The sequence below is a fragment of the Thamnophis elegans genome, chromosome 1 (genome assembly GCF_009769535.1).
Source record: "Thamnophis elegans isolate rThaEle1 chromosome 1, rThaEle1.pri, whole genome shotgun sequence".
Taxonomy (NCBI): Eukaryota; Metazoa; Chordata; class Lepidosauria; order Squamata; family Colubridae; genus Thamnophis; species Thamnophis elegans.
The window spans coordinates 48,923,619-48,942,277 of NC_045541.1; the positions used below are offsets into that span (position 1 = coordinate 48,923,619).

Genomic DNA, 18,659 nt, shown 5'->3' on the forward strand with positions numbered 1-18,659 from the left:
TGGATATGAGAAGGGAAGGTTGGAAATATTTTTGGACCATATACAAAGGTTATTTTTTTTAATAACAATTATAGTCAAATGAAAATGGATATATGATGATGGTGACATGTATGAATATTTGAGTTAAAATGCTCGAGTTAACATGAATTATGTTTGTTGACTGTGGAAGAGATGCGCAAAAGTCTATTTGTAACCAACTGATACACTTTCTATAGCATGTAAAGAAGGATGTTGTATTTGTTTTAAATTAAAAATTAAAAAACTTTATTAAAAAAAAGTAAAAATGGCATACTTTAATCAATAAAATGAACTGCTGTGATGGAAAATCAAATAACCAATCAAATAACCACACTTTGACTACAAGAATGCATAAAATAATTTATTTTATCATATTTAATATGTAATCATCAAACAAATTCCTTTTTTTTTAAATTTTCCTAGGAACTTGGAAGCAACAGCCCACCACAGAGGAACTGGAAGGGAATAGCAATTGCATTGCTGGTGATTCTAGTTGTATGTTCACTGATCACCATGTCCGTAATTCTTTTAACACCAGGTAGTAATAAAGTTTTATTACTTATTTGTTTTGAATGTTTAAACTCTAAATTGCTTGTATTCAGTTTAACAATAATATATGAATAGCTGAAACTTAGTGAAAGATATTACTATGTAAGTTAAGAAATGTCATATGTTATAGTAATGATAAGCATGCTGTAGAATGTGGTAGGATAAAATGTTGACATATTGATAAAATATGAAGATTATTGATCATCCATTAACATCAGGACCTGGAATTGTGCATGCATCCATAAATATTCTACATATCATCATGCACAACCTATTCCCACATCTCAGATTTCTGTGATTTGAAGTAAATCTAGAAAAAAACCTTAAACAATTTTTGAAGACATCTCTAAGACCATTACAAAGCAATGGTAAAAACAGTTTATGTAAATGGCAGCAGAATTCCCTATGTAGGGTGTGTCAGATTTTTCAGGTTCTAATTTCTGAACATTAGGGATGCTCAAAAGTTGTGACAAGCCTTGGAGATTGTAAAGATATTTTGGTTACTTTAATGTGATTTAGATGTGCTTGGTAAGTAACTACATACATATTTTGTTTGTTTTATTTATGCCATAGTGTCAATACTTCAGTTAAAGTAGTGAAGAATGCTAAGAGATAGGTATAGCTAAAAGTTTTCCTTCCATCAATGACAGTCCTATTACAGTGGCATCATAGAAGAAGGGGTGAGGATCAATGTGGTAGTTTCAGCAGTGTAACAAATTCCCACCCATTTATACATCTATGAGGTATATAAAGTTGGCAGGGCTTTCACTGTGCTGCTGTGATGCTCTTCTGATCTTTTGGATCTTTTGCTTTCCTATTAAATCCATTGCTGCTCATCCCATTTGGACACTGGATAATGGCATTTTCTCATGATTTTGTTTCATAGCAATGGGGAATTGAAAGTTCACTAATCAGTCCAATAGCACAGTGGTCTCCAACCTTTCTGGCTTTGTGGACCAGCAGGGGAAGAGAAGAGGAGATGGTTCCATGTGAGCAGTGAGTGCGCGCAGCTGCATTTACACAAGAAGCAAGCAGGTGCACCTGCCATTCACACAAATGGGAGCTACACACATGTGCTTGCCTTCCCGCTGTGTGCACAAGTGGAACTGCGTGCACATGTGTGCTCACTTGTTACTTCCACAATCCAGTTCCGAATGGGCCACAACCTGGGGTTTGGGGAGCCCTGTAAGAGCACAAGGCAGAGGAAACAAAGTATTTGAGCTTTGGTTGAAGTTTTCCTTCTTAAGCAATGGGTAAAACAGAAGAGATAGATTTTTCTTCCTTTTCCCAAACAAATATAGTCAGGATTACGAGAGTATGGAAAAGTAAAAAATAAACCTGAACTTTCCTATGTATAGGAAAGAAAGGATAAATGAAGGATGAAAATAAGTTTGAATTAGTAGTATGAAATATATAGCAAATCACCTTACCATTCTGGGAAGGCCAAATTATTGCACAGTATAGCAAGCTCAGTAAACCCCAATTCCTATTATCTGGAGATCAGTAAAGTAATAAAAACAATATATCTTTTTCTTCTTAGGTACTAGATCTTTAATTATTTATTCATCTGATTATATGCAGACTTAGAGCAGTTAGAATTGCTACGGTCAATGAGTAATGATTGGAATACTTAAAAAGTTTTCTTTTCTCAGTTGCCCTAAAATGTAGTTAAATTGCAATAAATAGAGTACAGGAGCATTTCGCACTGGCGATTTATAGCCAAACTGGATGAATTTTTATATCACTAGCTTGAGAAATCTGCTAGTATCTGATTAATAGGTCAAAGTATTTCTCTATATACAGTGTTCGTTTTTCCAGGTTTTGATACTTTTTGTTATTGTTATAAATGAAAACCCGGATATTATTTGAGAAGCAGTCCTGCAGATAACCATCTTCTCTGCTATGTAGGACTTTATTGATAACCAACTCCTTGAACTACACCTGTAAGGAAACTGGGAATCTATGTAGCTTGCACAACAGAGGTGTAAGATGGGCAAACATATGAAAACCCAATACTGTATCTGCCACTGCATTCTGGACCAGTTGTGTAGGTAGTTCAAACAACAATCTCTGAATAGTTGGTGTTAGGAATTAAGCATAACATTTCATAAAATTATACTTTTGTCTTTATTCATCTCAATCAATAGGCACTATTTTCTCCCATTTTTCTTGTTTGCTTTCTGAGAGAGCAATTAGAGAGAGTTAGTTTTGCCAATATTTTGATGCAGATTAAACTATTTTCCTATACACTAGCTACAAATAATGGATCAACACTTCTAATTCAATTTTTTTTAGTTAAGATTACTTGTGAAGTGGTATCACTTGATCTAAGGAGATTCTGAATATCTCACATACTTAGCCTCTGATTTTCTGCTTAAGTTACTGCCTTAATTTTATATAGAAATGCAATTCTTGTCAGAGAGTTCAGATGCCTTGAGAAAAACAGCGCAAGTAAATATCAAATTAAGATTAGCTTTCTCATGTATTAACATACATGAGAGACTGAGGGCCACCTGAGGGACATCTGTCACAATGAGTATTAACGTTTCTTAGTTTATAAAACTGCTGTGCTTCATGAGTTCATGTATAGTATCCTACTACTCTACTCTTTCCCTTATTCAATGGTGAAAGAAAGCCAATAAGTACATTGGAGACTACATAATGAGCAATTAAGCAACACAAGATTGTATTGCTTTCTAAATTAATATATTTATATCTCAATGTGTGGGGATTAACCCCCTGGGCCAAAATTTGAATAGTGACCTATTATTGGAGTAACAGAGATTCCAAAATTAATTTTGTCACAATTATTTTCTTTTCTTTTACCATTTCTTCAAACAGTAAATCTTAGTTGGAATAGTGGAAAATGAATAACCCCAAATGTAAAATTTAGTGGGAAAAAGAATTCTGTAAATGTTCCTAGTTGAAGTAAAGCATACAGTAGAACTAACTAAAGATGCAGTCTATTGCGGGAATTGAACAATATTGAAGCAATGAAATGAAATAAAAGTCAGTTGTTACAATACATTAGCATCATATATACTGGGTTAGATAAGACAAACATTGACTGTCATTGCAATAAACCTTCAATTAGATCAGCTGAATAAAGTATCCCACTATAATAAAGTGTTAATAGTGATCAAATTCTGCTGGTTATCTATGCAAGTATAGCTATGACAAACATTATTCTAGAATCTTTTTCAGATGATGTATACATCTGGCTGCCCAGGGAACAGCATGTGGGAATTCTATAAAAATCACAACATATTAAAATATTAACCATTATGTTCTGCAAAGGGGATCTCCCTCCCAGTTGCAGGGAAAAGCTTCATTATCTGACTTCCACTCTGTGCTTCTGATCTAAACTAAGAGCAGTTTGCATCTGATTTTGCCTCAGATCAGATCAAAGTCCACTTCCCCACATTACCTGTCTATGTTTCATATCTCTACCATCAACTTTATTCATACAAAAAAAGAATCTAAAGGTAAGACAATGTAAAAAACCCTGCAGCCTTCCCAGAGAAAAATATTTTGAAAGGGTTATTCATTTTTCATTGTAATTTGCTTCAACATAGAACAGAAAATGGCCAAATACATCTTCTGAAAGTGGAACCCTTAAAGGCTTTGAAACTGTATATGAAAAATCCTTGAAAACAGGAAAAATCCTGTTGCAAGAATGTCAGGGATTTCCTGCCATTTTAGCCAAGTTTTTAAGCACAGACTAATCCCTTGTGCTTATCCCTTCTGCTAATTTGATCAGCAGTAAAGGTAAAGCTTCCCCTGCTCATGTGTGCTAGTCGTTTCCAGCTCTAGGGGGTGGTACTCATCTCTGTTTCTAAGCCAATGAGCCAACACTGTCTAAAGAGATCTCAGTGGTCATGTGGACGGCATGACTCAACATTGAAGGCACACTGAATGCTGTTACCTTCCCATCAAAGTGGTTCCTATTTTACTACTTGCATTTTTTACGTGCTTTCAAACTGGTAGGTTGGCAGAAGCTGGGACAAGTAATGGGAGCTCACTCCATTACGTGAAACTAGGGATCCAAACTGCTGAACTGCCAACCTTCTGATCCACAAGCTCAGCGTCTTAGCCACTGAGCCACCGCATCCCTTTGGTCAGCAGTGCACACCCAAAAATAAAGTTGTAAATTCTTGGTTTTATAGTGTCAAAGAGTAATTGCATCCTCTCAACAACTGGCTCAACAAAATTCACGCATCATTCCTAAATCAGATATTGCTTTAATCATGAATAAACTACAGTAGCTGAATTCATACCATATGCCTATCTAACATCAAATAAATTACTTTATGTTTTATACTATAACATTATTTTATTTTTTGAATTCAGTTACACGTGATCTGTTCTATGCTAGTTTACTGATGATCTTGAATCTAAGGCAAGGAACTTTAACTTGGTTGAGTTATGGTCATAGGGTTCATGGGAATTTATAGATAGATAGATAGATAGATAGATAGATAGATAGATAGATAGATAGATAGATAGATAGATAGACAGACAGACAGACAGACAGACAGACAGACAGATATCCTTTTTCATGAATTAATGTACAAATAAACATTACTTGAAAACATGGAAGGGATGTCAGTATTTTAAGCAAAGATTTATCTATGAACTCTGTGCTTTAAAATTAATAGTTTTCTTTATTAAAAGTTTGCTTTTTATTGCAGATGAACTGTCAAACTCTTCAGAAACAAGATTATCTTTAGAAGATCTCTTCAGAAAAGAGTTTGTAGTTCACAATCCAGATGCGAAATGGATGAATGGTATGTTGAATAAGTTGGATATGTTGGACAAGGACTTTGAATAGAAAATACAAAAAGTGAATTATATTTTACTAGTGTACATATAACTAATGTACATTTAGAGAGTATGTTATAAATGTAGAATGCTGCTTATTAAGTGCTGGACAGATTTAAGCTTCTTGAATCAAATCTTTATTTAATCATATTTAGGAAATCAACTGGTCTTATGTTAGTCATGTTTTCTGTGGGTAGATTCTAAGCAACCCCAAGGCCAAACTCTTGATAGAGATAGATAATCAGCCTTTTAAGGTAGGCGAGGTCAAGAAATAGATAAGTATATATGTAGTTGTCAAGTACAATTTGATCCATTTTATGACCTTTCATTTTATGATCCACAGTTAAATGAATCACTGCCATTATTAAGTTAGTAACATGGTTTTAAGCAAATATTGTTTCCTCATTGACTTTGCTTGTCAGAATAACCCCAGGACATTTCGAGCATCATAAATATGAACCATTTGCCATGTGTCTGAATTTTTATCATATGACTGTAGTATACTGAAATAATTGTTAGTATGGAAAACGGTCATGTCACTGTTTCCACTACTGTAGTTGCTTTGGATGGTCAGTAAACAATGGTTGTAAGATGACTATTTATACTCTCCTCCATCTCTTCTCCCATAATTACTCAAACTTGCAATGTAACTCTGACCCAAATTTTAATCTCCGATAGATTGCAAGCAATAATATTTATTCAGTCTCCCTAACCAAACCAATCCTGTCCAAGTAGTTCACATTTCTCTTCTTTTATTTTAATTATTCATTTCCCTATATCAATTCCTCACCTAGCCTTCCTCAGTACTATATGCACATTTAAATTCTGTAAAAAATGGCAATATTTACAAAACATTTTTTTGCTAGTGTACTTTTCTATGCCCCAGGGCAAAAAGCAATATGAGAACGGAGAATAAAAAAGAGAAATGATTTACTGAAAAAAGAGCCCAAAAATGATTGAGAATTATGTTTAGGCAACTAGAGAGCCTTGAATAAAATGTATAAATCAGAGAAGATGTGCTATGTGAAATAATTGGATCTGTTTCATATAAACATGTTAAAGGTCATCAAGATTGTAGATTTAAAAAGTGACTGATTACTTAACCTATAACTAGTGATAGAACTAAAAATAGGAGCTGCAAAGACATGGCAATGGAAATATAATGATACATTCATTCATAGTATAAACTCTGCTATAATACTAATTTACAAAATTGGCACTAAAATCATCAAAATTATTGAATAATATTCATCACTCATTCTGCAATCAATTTCCATATTTCTTTTGCTGACTCTTTAGTTACAATGGCCACAGCAAGTTGGCTGTGGTTCGGGTTTAACTATGTGATCATGGAGTTAACATAACATGGATACATAGCTAAACATAGTAGATAGGGGCCGACAACTAGGGGATCTCTGGGGTTATATTAACTCTACAAAGTCAGCTACATCTTTTGAACTGGAACATAAAGTTTGTAGACAAAAAGATAAATTCCTAGGGAATTTCCTGTGTTTCTGTTCTTTTTTACATTTAGTTACAATGATCATATATCTTTTTCTTCTCCATTTGATGATCTTAAGTACCTACACTGTAATAGAAAACACAGTGAGATCTTTTAAAATATCAGCTTTGATTTCAATATCTTGCCTCATAAGATTTGAATTTATAGTTGTACAAGTATAATAAACAAATAATGTTACTAATGTTACTTTAATTTGTCGAATAGATAAATGGATTTGATTATTCAAACCTGTCACTTTTGAAAGGATTCTTTTTATATGCTTTCTTCCTAATTTATGTTGCAATTATTAAAAATGTATTTTATTGTATTCTAGTAATTATAAAGCAATAATTCAATAGGAACATTTTTAAAAGAAATTATGTATGAGTAAAAATGAATGGAATACTTTTCAATGAAAAGTATTCCACTTCCAAAGACTTAATTTTTTGTTCAAACACTGATTGTTTTCAAGTGTATATACACGAAATGAATGCATATGTAGTTTCAATTTAAGACCATATTGGGATAGGACCTTCTGTTGCTAAGCAGGTGATAAATAAGTGAGTTGTGCCCAGTTTTAGTACCTTTTTTGCATGGTCATTAAGCAAATCACCATGTGAATCACATGGCTGTTAAGCAAATTCAGCTTTCCCCATTAACTTTGTTTGTTGGAAAGTGGTTGAGAATGTTGCAAAAGGCAATCATGTGATCACAGGATGAATCACCCAATGTATATCAATATCAATATCAATACATGCTGATTGCCAAGAGTCTGAATTTTGATGCATGACTCTGGGGCTGGTGCAATGGTTGTAAGTGCAAGGACCAATCATAAGTCACTTCTGGTGGTAACTTCAAGCAGTCACTAAATGAATGGTAATAAGTCAAGAACTATCTGTATGTGCTCTTAGAGTTTGTGTGTGTGTGTATACATGTGTGTGTGTGTGTTTATTAATATAAACAGAAGTTTGTACTTACTGTACTTGCTGCATTTAAGTATTTAAAAACTGAATCATATTTATCACAGTCTTCTTTCATGTTTGAATTAATATAGTTAATAATATTTCTAGATATATGCTTTGTGCTCATCTAGAACTTGAAAATCAATCACCTCCATTTTGTGTCATAACAAGCAGGGTTTCCTAAGATTAGGCCATATTTTTGGTAAAGAAAGACATGTTCAGATGAGCTGAAGAATTCTAGACCAAACATACTTGTGGTTTTGTCTTCTATAAATGAATGGAATATTTATATTTTTATGTTATACTAGATAAGCTTGAATAATACAAAGAAGTTAAGAACAAAAATACAAAAGGCAAAATGAAAATAGGACACAAGTAAAAGTATTGTGAAGGAAAATGTCGGTGACTCATTCTCCCTTCCATTCTTTTTTCCCAACCTCTAACTACTAGTTAAATATTTATTCTATGTTTTTAATATTTAATGTTAAACATTGAAATTTGTTTTGTTTATATCTATTTAAGTCATTTCACCTGTTGTTTTTAATTAGTCCCCTGACTCTTCCTAGAAGTCATATTTCCTAATGTTTGCATCTGCCTTTCTGGGTGTTGGATAATATAGAGGGGAGTCATTCTTACTTAAATTTGGTTAAACTTCTGTTATGGGTATAACTTATCACTTTTGACATTACTGCCTATTCACCAATTCAATGTAGGCATATGTATATCTATGTATTTGTGTATATATACACACATATCCAGATATACTATGATACTTTTCAGTTATGCTTTTTAGAATTATCCTGAATAAAAATATTTGCAATTTCAGTTCAAATTTTATGTTTTTTAAAATTCTGAATATTGTGATTTATTTCCTACAAATACTTTTGAGGAGGTTTTGTGCATTAGTACCACAGGTAACAAAATGTTCCGTTTTTAACTTTGACATTTCCAAAATTTATTATTACATTATTTATCCATCTTGGAGTTACTTGATGAAGTAATAAACCACCTATAATACATTTTTTTCCAATTTTCTCTCATATTATAGTTTGTAATGCTTATTTCCTCCTTCTTACCACTGTGATTACTTCTTTGAAACTTAGCAACTACTTTGTCATATATTTTTTTATTCTGCATCCATGCCATATTTCATTAACAATTTGTAGATGCATTCCAATAAAGGATCTTTGTTCTGTATATCTCTCTTTCTAATATTATCATCTTAAAGTCCCTCCTTTATTAAAGTCACTTTTTCTTCTTCCAGCAATTTATACATCTGTTACTGGAGAGATAGGTTGCCAATTTTTCTACTACCGGTTCAGGCGTGCTCCTGCCCATGTGTGATGCTTCTGCACATGCACAGAAGCTTCCAGGCAGGTGGGCAGAGCCTCCCACCACCGCTACTACCAGTTTACCCGATCCAGGCCGAACCGGCAACAATTCATCTCTAGTTAACTGGTATATTCCTTCCTTTATGAAGCAATTCTTGCTTTGTCTTTAGTCTATTTTCTGAATTTGGATGCAACATAGTCGTATGAATAATTAATTATTTCTTGCTAAAGTTATCCTTGAAGTAAAAAACAATTTGTTGGTGGTACTAATAGAGAAATGTAATTTTCAGAAGATTCTAAATAGTTAACCAACTTTGTCTTATAAGTATACCCCCTTCAAATTTCTTCCTTTGTTCTAGCTATCATAAAACTGTATAAAGTCTGTTTGTCAAGACAGCTTCTTCTATATTTGATGTTCTGTTACTTAGAGATTGTGCCCATTATATTATCCATGATCAACAGCCTGCTCAATAATATAATTTAAAGTTAGGAATTAAAAATCCACACTTTTAATGAGTCTTGTAAACTGAATATTATTCTTGGTTTTTCTCACTCTATTTGAATCTGTTAAGTGCTCTTTGCTGTTCTACAAATAATTGTCTGATATTGCAATCAGTGCCATTTGAAATAAGATATTTATCTTAGACAATATAGTTAATTTTATTGTTGTAATGAAACTCAAGAAACTTTTAAGTTTTTCCATCTTTAAAAATATTTTTTATTTCTTTCCATAATTTATTATAACTGTTTGGAAATATGTCTTTGTTAAACCCTGTCAAATGCAGTCTTAAATATTTCATTAGATCTTTTGCTATTTCACAGCCAATCTCTTTCATTCAGAAGCATTAGCTTATTTTGAGTATGATGTTAACATCCCTTAATGTGATGTCATATATAACACAGATCACTTGTAAAATCTAATATGCAGTGCATGCTGTGTTATACGTCCATTGTCCTTATCCAGCAAAAATAAGAGATGTATGCCTTGGTTCTTAATGAGTGAATACTTATCAACAGTGATATAATCAGAACATGGTAATCTGTGGGATGATTTTTGGAATTAATGATATGTTTGTCCTTGTTCACCCAATATGCTCAACTAGGATCTATGACAATTCACCTCGGCCACCTTGCCACAGCCAACTCACTACAGTCAACTCGCCACAGGGGATCTCACCGAGGGACAAGAATTACACTAATATCAAAGAAATAGTGGAATAGAATAATTAAAGAAAGGATACAAAAGGAAGACAGAATTAAACCTGAAATGCAAAAAAAAATTAAAAAATATTTTAAATAATTAAATTGAATTGTTAAATTGTCCCGCAGCAAGTTCTCCCACAGTGAATTGGTCATGGTGAGTTGTTCTGCAGCAAGTTGCCCGTGGTGAATTGGCCATGGCAAGTTGGCTGTGGTGCATTGTCCTATTCAGGTTTAACTATGTGATCATGGAGTTAACAACATGGATACATGGCTAAACATAGTAGAAAGGGGCTGACAACTAGGGGATCTCTGGGGTTATATTAACTCTCCAAAGTCAGCTAGGTCTTTTGAACTGGAACATAAAGTTTGTAGACAAAAAGATAAATTCCTAGGGAATTCCCTGTTCTTTTTACATTTCTCTTTCTAATGAGTCCATGGGGGAGAGTAGAAAATAAGAAGAATGAAGCAGGTGAACCAGTGGTGGGTTTCAAATTTTTTTCGAACCTACTCTGTGGGTGTGGCCTCCTTTGTGGGAGTGGCTCGCTGGCCATGTGACCTGGTAGGAGTGGTTTGCCGGCCATGTGTTCTCTTTTTCTCTGTCTCTCTCTGTATCTCTCTCTCTCTCCTTCCTTTTGTCTCTTTGTCCCTTTTTCCTTTTTTTCTTTCATCTCTCACTTTTTCTTTCTTTTTTCTTTATTTATTTATTTATTTCTTCCTTTCTTTCTCTCTCTGTGTGAGTCTGTGTGTGGGTTTCAAAATTTTTTGGAACCTCTTCTGTAGGTGTGGCCTGCTTTCCGGGTCCACTGGTGGAACTTCTAACCAGTTCGGTAGATTTGACGAACCGGTTCTACCGAACTGGTGCGGACTGATAGGAACCCACCTCTGAGGTGAACCAACTGTACTTGCAGCACTGTACCTGGTTTAATACTGAATGAAACTGGAGAACTGAGAGGGAAGAGTATTCTGTCATCTTCAAATATTCCACTGCCATTATGAGGGAACCTGTCAATTCTCATACAACTTCTGAAGGCATGGACCTGATGCTGATGAGAAAGAGAGAGGGAGGGAGGGAGGGAGAAGGAGATGGAGAAGGAGAGAAGGAGCACAGGGTTGTTATGTAACCCTAGCATATAATGACCATGTTCCCAGAAATTTGTGCAGACTGGTTGAAGTAGTTCCTAGAGAAAACATTCCTCCCTTTATGTATTTTTCCCAATATTCAAGGAGGGCATTGTCAGCATCTCATAGATGGAACAGACTCATTATATGAATGTAGATGTAAGAATGAATCTTCTTGCTTGTGGTCACATGCTTTGAAAAAAGTTATTCCTCTGAAAATCAGGTGTATTACCTGTTTTTTGACCCTAGATACAGACCTGCCATTTTATACTAACTCACCTCTGACTGTATCTATAGCCTAATACTTCCTTTTATCTCCTACATGATTGTCTACTACCGTGTTCCCCAAAAATAAGATAGGGTCTTATTTTCTTTTGACCCCCAAAATAAGTGTTTGGCCTTATATTTGGGGAGGTCTTATTATTTTTGAGGTGCAAGAGGCAGCGAGAGTCATCACCTCATAACTGCTGCTGTGTTGCAATATTTTTGGGGAGGGCTTATTTTGGGGGGAGGGCTTAATTTAGTGCATGCGCTCAAAAGTCCAATTGGGCTTATTATCCAGGGAGGTCTTGTTAATTAGACTATGTTTTTATTTCCTCCAATTTATTTATTATCTTGATTTTATTATGATATTGTATTTTATTATATTTTATTTAAACTTTATCACTACCAGCTGGACAGGAGACAACTGTAAAATTTAAATGAAATAAAAGTAGTGCTGTCTTCAAGAGGACTAGCATTAATTGTGCTGTTATCCCTTTAAACTTTTGTTCTGAATGGGATGGGAGTTTTGAATAAGGAAGCATCAGCCTGCTTTATGGTGGTTGTAGGATAAGATGCTGATTCTCCTTTCACCAGGACATCTGCATCCTTTGCAAGTGGAATGTGAAAGTAAGTATTTACCCAGGGTCAAAAATAAATTCTATCAGCAGTGTTATGGGATGACAACCATTGAAATATTATTAAGATAAATAAAAATATACTTGTATAACTTATTCACAAATAATTCTAAATTTAGTTTTCATTGTTGATATTTTTTCTTTGCATTTAAACGATGAAAGCATTTTTATTTAAAAATAAATAATGCAACAACTTCTATTTTAAGTTACATTTTGATTTAAAATTAAATTAGCAACAACTTCTGTTATAAGAAGAATATTCAGTTAATTTCCATGCATGCCAGTTTCCAGCCAAGAAAGCAAGATATAGGGATATAGGCAGCTGGAAAAACCCAATTTCTGGTGGCCGATGTATGACAAGTATTGGAACACATAGTAGAACATCAGGTCATGTACCTATAAATATATACAGTAGTGCTTAAAAGGTTGTGAACCTACCAGAAGTTTCAACATTTCTGCATAAATATGACCTAAAATCTGATCCCTACATCTTATAACATCAGAAAAAAAGAACTATGTAGCCACAATATATCTATTTTTGATCCCTTCCTTCAATAAATTAATGGACACATATAATATTATGAATTTGTTTGTTTAAGTGAGTTCTTTTTATCTAGTTTTATGACTTTTATGGAGAACAGATTATATTTTATGCCATATTTTTATGCAGAAATATTGAACATTCAAAAAGGGTTCACAAATCTTTAAACACCATCACACAGACACAGACACACACACACACACAGACATACTTATACACATACAGTATATGATGTATATAAAAATACATACATACGTACATACATACATACACACATGCATACATACATTCACACATACATAAGTATGTATGTCTCTCTTTTCCTCTCTTGCTGACCAAACAGACACAAATATTTTCACAAGTGGTTTGCAGGTGTTGCTGCCTAATATTCTGAACAAGCAATATTGAAAGCCTGGCTCTGCATACTCATTCTCCAGAGAGCAAGTTAATGGGCTGTCTGGATTGTGGTCTGTATCTTTTTATGTTTTAATTAAATTCCATCAGATCATCCCATGTTCACTAATGTGATTCTGGAAAGAGACATAGATGTATGCCAAACCTTCAAAGATGTTAAATGAGGATGCATCTACTTTTACTAGTATTGATTTTTAACATTTAATAAAAAGTGAAAATTTAAAATGCTATCCGGTAAGTGATACAAAATGTTTGAAATTAAGACCACTATGAAAGATAAGGATGGAATAGCCAAAGTGGAAATAGACATTACTCAGCTTTGCACTGAATAATGAGCTATTAAAATGGTTATTAGAAGACTTAAACTTATAAAAGGGCTAGACTATTAAAAGATACAGAAAATTTCATTTTCAGAAGTAATAATATATTACAACCATTGCTTTGGAATATACATACATACATACATACATACATACATACATACATACATACATATATATATATATATATATATATATATATATATATATATATATAATGGATCCAATATTTCATCTGGAAACCAAATAACACGTATGTAGTGATATCATTACAGAAAAGCCATTTTTCACCCCAATATCTAATGCTAGTATGTATCATTGCAGCATATGCATGATAATATTGCCACATGTTTCATCAATTACCTCCTCTTGTTTATTTTGTATAACCATGCCTGGGTTCTACTGTTTCTTAGCCAGTTGTTTAAGTGCCTAGTCTATTTTGGTGTTATTTAAATTCATTGAGAGATCACCAGAAGGCAAGACAAGAAACAATGGATAGAAACTAAGGAGAGAAGCACCTTAGAACCAAGGAGAAATTTCCTTAGAACAATTATCCAATGTAATGCCTTCCCTTCAGAAGTTGCAGGTACTCCATCACTGGATGCTTTTAAGAAGACATTGGTCAGCCACTTGACTGAAATAGTATAGGGTCTCCTGCTCAAGCAGAGGGTTGACTAGAAGACCTCCAAGTTCCCTTGTTATTGTATGTTCTATGAGAGTATGGACTCTTCATTTTTAAATCAATATCCTATAATACAAGTGGCTTTTAATTTATGTGCCAATGATTTATTTGCAAATATCTCTAGGCTACCTCTACTAAGACGTTTAAATGCCTTTCAGTAAACACAATAAAAAGTCATAAAACCAAACCCAATTTATATTATTAAATTTAAATGCCACCCATCTTCCTTTCCAAAGCATAACTTTCCATGTCAGCTGCAATTTTCAAGACATCATCAAGGGTAGCTCTACATAGAGGAAATTGCCATTATCTCAGGGAAAGTAGGTTTTTTTTTAAGTAGCTCTTCCAAATTTTGAACAAAGTTTTTTTTTTCAATATTTACAAGATATTTTCTATTGTAACCTTCACAATAAAGGTAGTTCTAAAGCACATCAAAGCCTATGATAACCATTGACTCAATCAGGGTAGTGTTCCTGCCTCTGTGTCAGTGCACTGCTAGAGTTACCTTGCAAGAAATTGAGGTATGCTATCCAAATCAAACCTGAGCACTTGAGCATAACATGGAAAATTGTACTGTGGAAGTGAAGCATAAAACGTGCCCTGAGGTCACTTTGACAGTGAGGGCAGATTAATAGAGGGCAACTTCATAATTTTTGCCTTATTGTAGAAGCATTTAGAGGTAACATTGAAAAAGGAATGCAAGAAATGCTAACTAAATCAAATGGTTTGGTTTTGGTATTGTCCTCCCACTTGGCCAAGGTTCTTTTTTTATTTTGAAATAAATATTTTTAAAATATTAAAAAAATATACTTATTTTATTTTTTTATATGAGCCATGGTGGCACAGTGGTTAGAGTGCAATACTGCAGTCTACTTCTGCTGACTACTGTCTGCCTGCAATTTGACAGTTCAATCTCACCAGGCTCAAGGTCGACTCAGCCTTCGATCCTTCCGAGGTCAGTAAAATGGGAACTTGGATTGTTATGGGCAATATGTTGACTCTGTAAACCACTTAGAGAGGGCTGTAAAGCACTGTAAAGTGGTATATGTCTAAGTATTATTGCTAAGTGCTATTTCTATCCATGCATTGTTTTTCTTTTCTTTCTTAAAAGAAATTGTAATCACCCCAAGTCATTGGAGTCAGACCACCACCAAAGATTAACAAACTAACAAATAAAGAAACATCAACTTAGTTGTGGGAAAGAAGAGGTGTTAAATATTTAAATTTAGTAGCTGGAGTAGTGGGGTTGTGCAGTGAGCCTGAACACACTGTTGTAATTGATTGGTACCAGAGTGCTGGCTCCTGTGGGAGGCAACCTGCACTGTAATTGGTTGCTATGGGTGTGGAGGGGGAGTTTCCTTTTCTTTTCCTGCCTTTTTCTTCTGTGTGTCCTGTATGCTCTGTGATTTACCATATGGTGCTCCAGTTTGCCTGACTATCTAGTTTGCTTTATATATAGAGGTAAAATATATATATTTATATAAAATTATAAGTTCATGTCAGCATCTCTGATTCCATTTGGACACTTGCTGTGCCATTCCCTGGCAAGAGGGGTTGAATAAGAAACTTACAATAACCCTGCTTTGATTCTTTTTGATGGGGGTGCAAGGGCTTAGTTGTTAAAGATCTTGAGTTATCAACTGGAAAGCTGACAGCCTGGGTTTGAGACTTGAGCTCTTTGCAATGGATTGAGCTTGCATTTGTGCCCCAAATGAAACAAACACAATGTTAAAAAGTTATGGTATTTTATGTGGTTACTTCTACATAAGCAAATCTAAATTATATTAACCAAATTATATTAACCAAATATCTTTACAATCCCCAAGGCATGTCAGAACGATTGAGTACTCCTAATGTTTGGAAATTAAAAGTTGAAAGATTTAACACATCCTACGCCCAGCTCCTGCCCACTTAGCAGTTTGAAAGCATGCAAGTGTAAGTAGATTAATAGGTATCACTTTTGCAAGGTAAGAGTGTTCTGTGTTTCTTTGGTGTATAGCCATGCTGGCCACATGATTACAGAAAAGTCTTGGAAACTAATCAAGGATAGAAGCAATTTAGAACTAAGGCGAACTTTCTGGATAGTTTAAACAATTAATCAGTAGAACAACTTGCCTCCAGAAGTTGTAAATGCTCCAACACTGGAAGTTTTAAAGAAGAGATTGGACAACCATTTGTCTGAAGTGGTGTAGGTTCTCCTGCCTAAGCACAGGGTTGGGCTAGAAGACCTCCAAGGTCCCTTCCAACTCTGTTATTCTATTCTATTTTTTGGATAATACTGGCTTCTGCGGCCAAGAAACAGAGATGAGCATTATGCCCTAGAATTGGACACAACTGACAGGGAAACCTTTGCCTTTATCTTTTGATTCTCTTTAATTAAGAGGGGGCAGAAAAAAAAAACTTTTTGAGGCTTTCACAACTCAGTTTTCCTGTCAGAACAACAGAGTTCTGGTAATCTTTGTGGCATCTGTTTTCTGGTTTGGCCTACTTCAAAAACCTGACATGCCCAGAAGCAACTTTTTCTGGCAGCAGAACAACCAGACAGTGGATAAGCAATAAGAGAAGTTAATGCAGGAAATGGAGTTGTGGCTTCCATCTAGAAAAAGGTGGTGTAATTTGCCTTATGATATAAAATCCATATAATGCATTGTTGGAAATTTACTATGGAAAATATTGGCTGTGATATACTTTCCCCAGGGAGCTACTCTATTTTAAATAATAGATTTTATGCAAGAACTACTGCTTTTTTGCAGTAGTTTTTGCAATAGTTTTTTCCAGATGCAGCTTGTAAATTAGTGTTCCTCTTTTGTTGGCCATTTTGCATCTTTCCAACAAAAATTTGAGATTCCTCTCCCCTACTTTTACTATTATCTTAATTTATAAAATGAAGGGATAGTTGGATTGTTTTAAATGATGGGTGAAAGATTTCAGATGTTTTTTGTTTGCCTCTCCTCACACCAAAACAATTACATCAAGCCTAATCATTTTGTAAGTGAACAGGAAAATATTTTATAGCCTTATAAATTGCTGCTTACATTCTGAAAAAGTTGCCCATAAGCAGTGTTGTCAAAATAAAATCACAATGCATGTTTTTCATTTTATTGAGTGGGAATTACAGATTCCATCCTCAAATTGTTTCTGTGTGGCTATCAGTTTTGATGTCTCACTCTGTAATAAACACTTTAGAATTCGATCTGCCATCCAATGAATAGATTCATAATCAACTTCACTGAAATTACATTGAGAAGTGTAATATGTGTGTGTGTGTTGTGTGTGTGTGTGTGTGTGTGTGTATGTATATAATGTTTCCCTGCTCATATTTGTTTTCATCCTTATAACTTCTGCTGCTTCTATTTTTTTTACCACATTTTGGAATTTTGGAATATGAATTTTACTAACTAATGTTTGACATAAAAGCATGTATTCTCAGAGTATGCAAAACAGTTTTTATTTCATCATCTTTTATGTTTTAATGTCAATTGTTACTTTTAATTATGATCCATTGGTATTGTCAGCAAAAGGAATTCATTTGTTTAACAAAATAATTCATGCATTAGAATTCAGATAATAAAACCAATAATTAAAAGAAACCCTTATTGAAAATGAATTCATAATTGGAGACAGATCTATCTGAGAAATGAACAGTCCAGGACTAGGAAGTCAAAAAAATCACAAAAATGTAAATGACCCCGTTATCTAATTATTGCCATAATCTCTCCCATGTGTTTTTTGAAGGGGAAAATATATATGTTGTATAATCATTATCCAAAAATCACAATTAGATTGCTAAATCCTGGTTGGGGGGAGGGCAGAAGCTAAAATGAATTATTTTGATGAAGTACATATTTACAACTATAGGCATGTTATTTTGTGTGTTTGTGAAAGAAAACAGAGAAGATGTCCATAGAAATGCTTACCTGTCCTTTTCCAAGTGAATTGTATTGGATCATGTTGGATTATTCTAGAGAAATCTGCACTATATCTGGCTATTTCCAGATGCAGCCCTCTGAATCTAGATTTAGTAATCTCAACTCAATCTATATACTTTTATTAGCCATATCCTACATTTGGTGTAAATACAAAGGAGATTTTTTTAATTCATAAAGACAAATATGAGGTTTTTTTTTTTTTAAAAAAATACTATATAGAATTGAATAGTTGCATGTGTAGAAATACAATAGAGTGGAAAAAATGGAAATCAACCAAGGGACTAAAAATATTTTGGCAGGAATGGAGAGGATGAATCTCTGAAAAAATGATTTTAGCCATGGTACAGTCAGAAAGCAGACGGTCATAGGG

At 34.0% G+C, this 18,659-nt stretch overlaps 1 protein-coding gene across 1 annotated transcript in view; it reads left to right on the plus strand.

The window, feature by feature from the left end:
• Positions 1-447: 447 nt before the first annotated feature.
• DPP10 (dipeptidyl peptidase like 10) overlaps positions 448-18,659 on the plus strand; it is a 196,258-nt gene continuing 178,046 nt past the window's right edge. The window contains 2 exon segments of the mRNA XM_032235619.1: positions 448-556; positions 5,259-5,354. Coding sequence (XP_032091510.1) covers positions 532-556; positions 5,259-5,354 — 121 coding nt within the window. The 5' untranslated portion in view covers positions 448-531.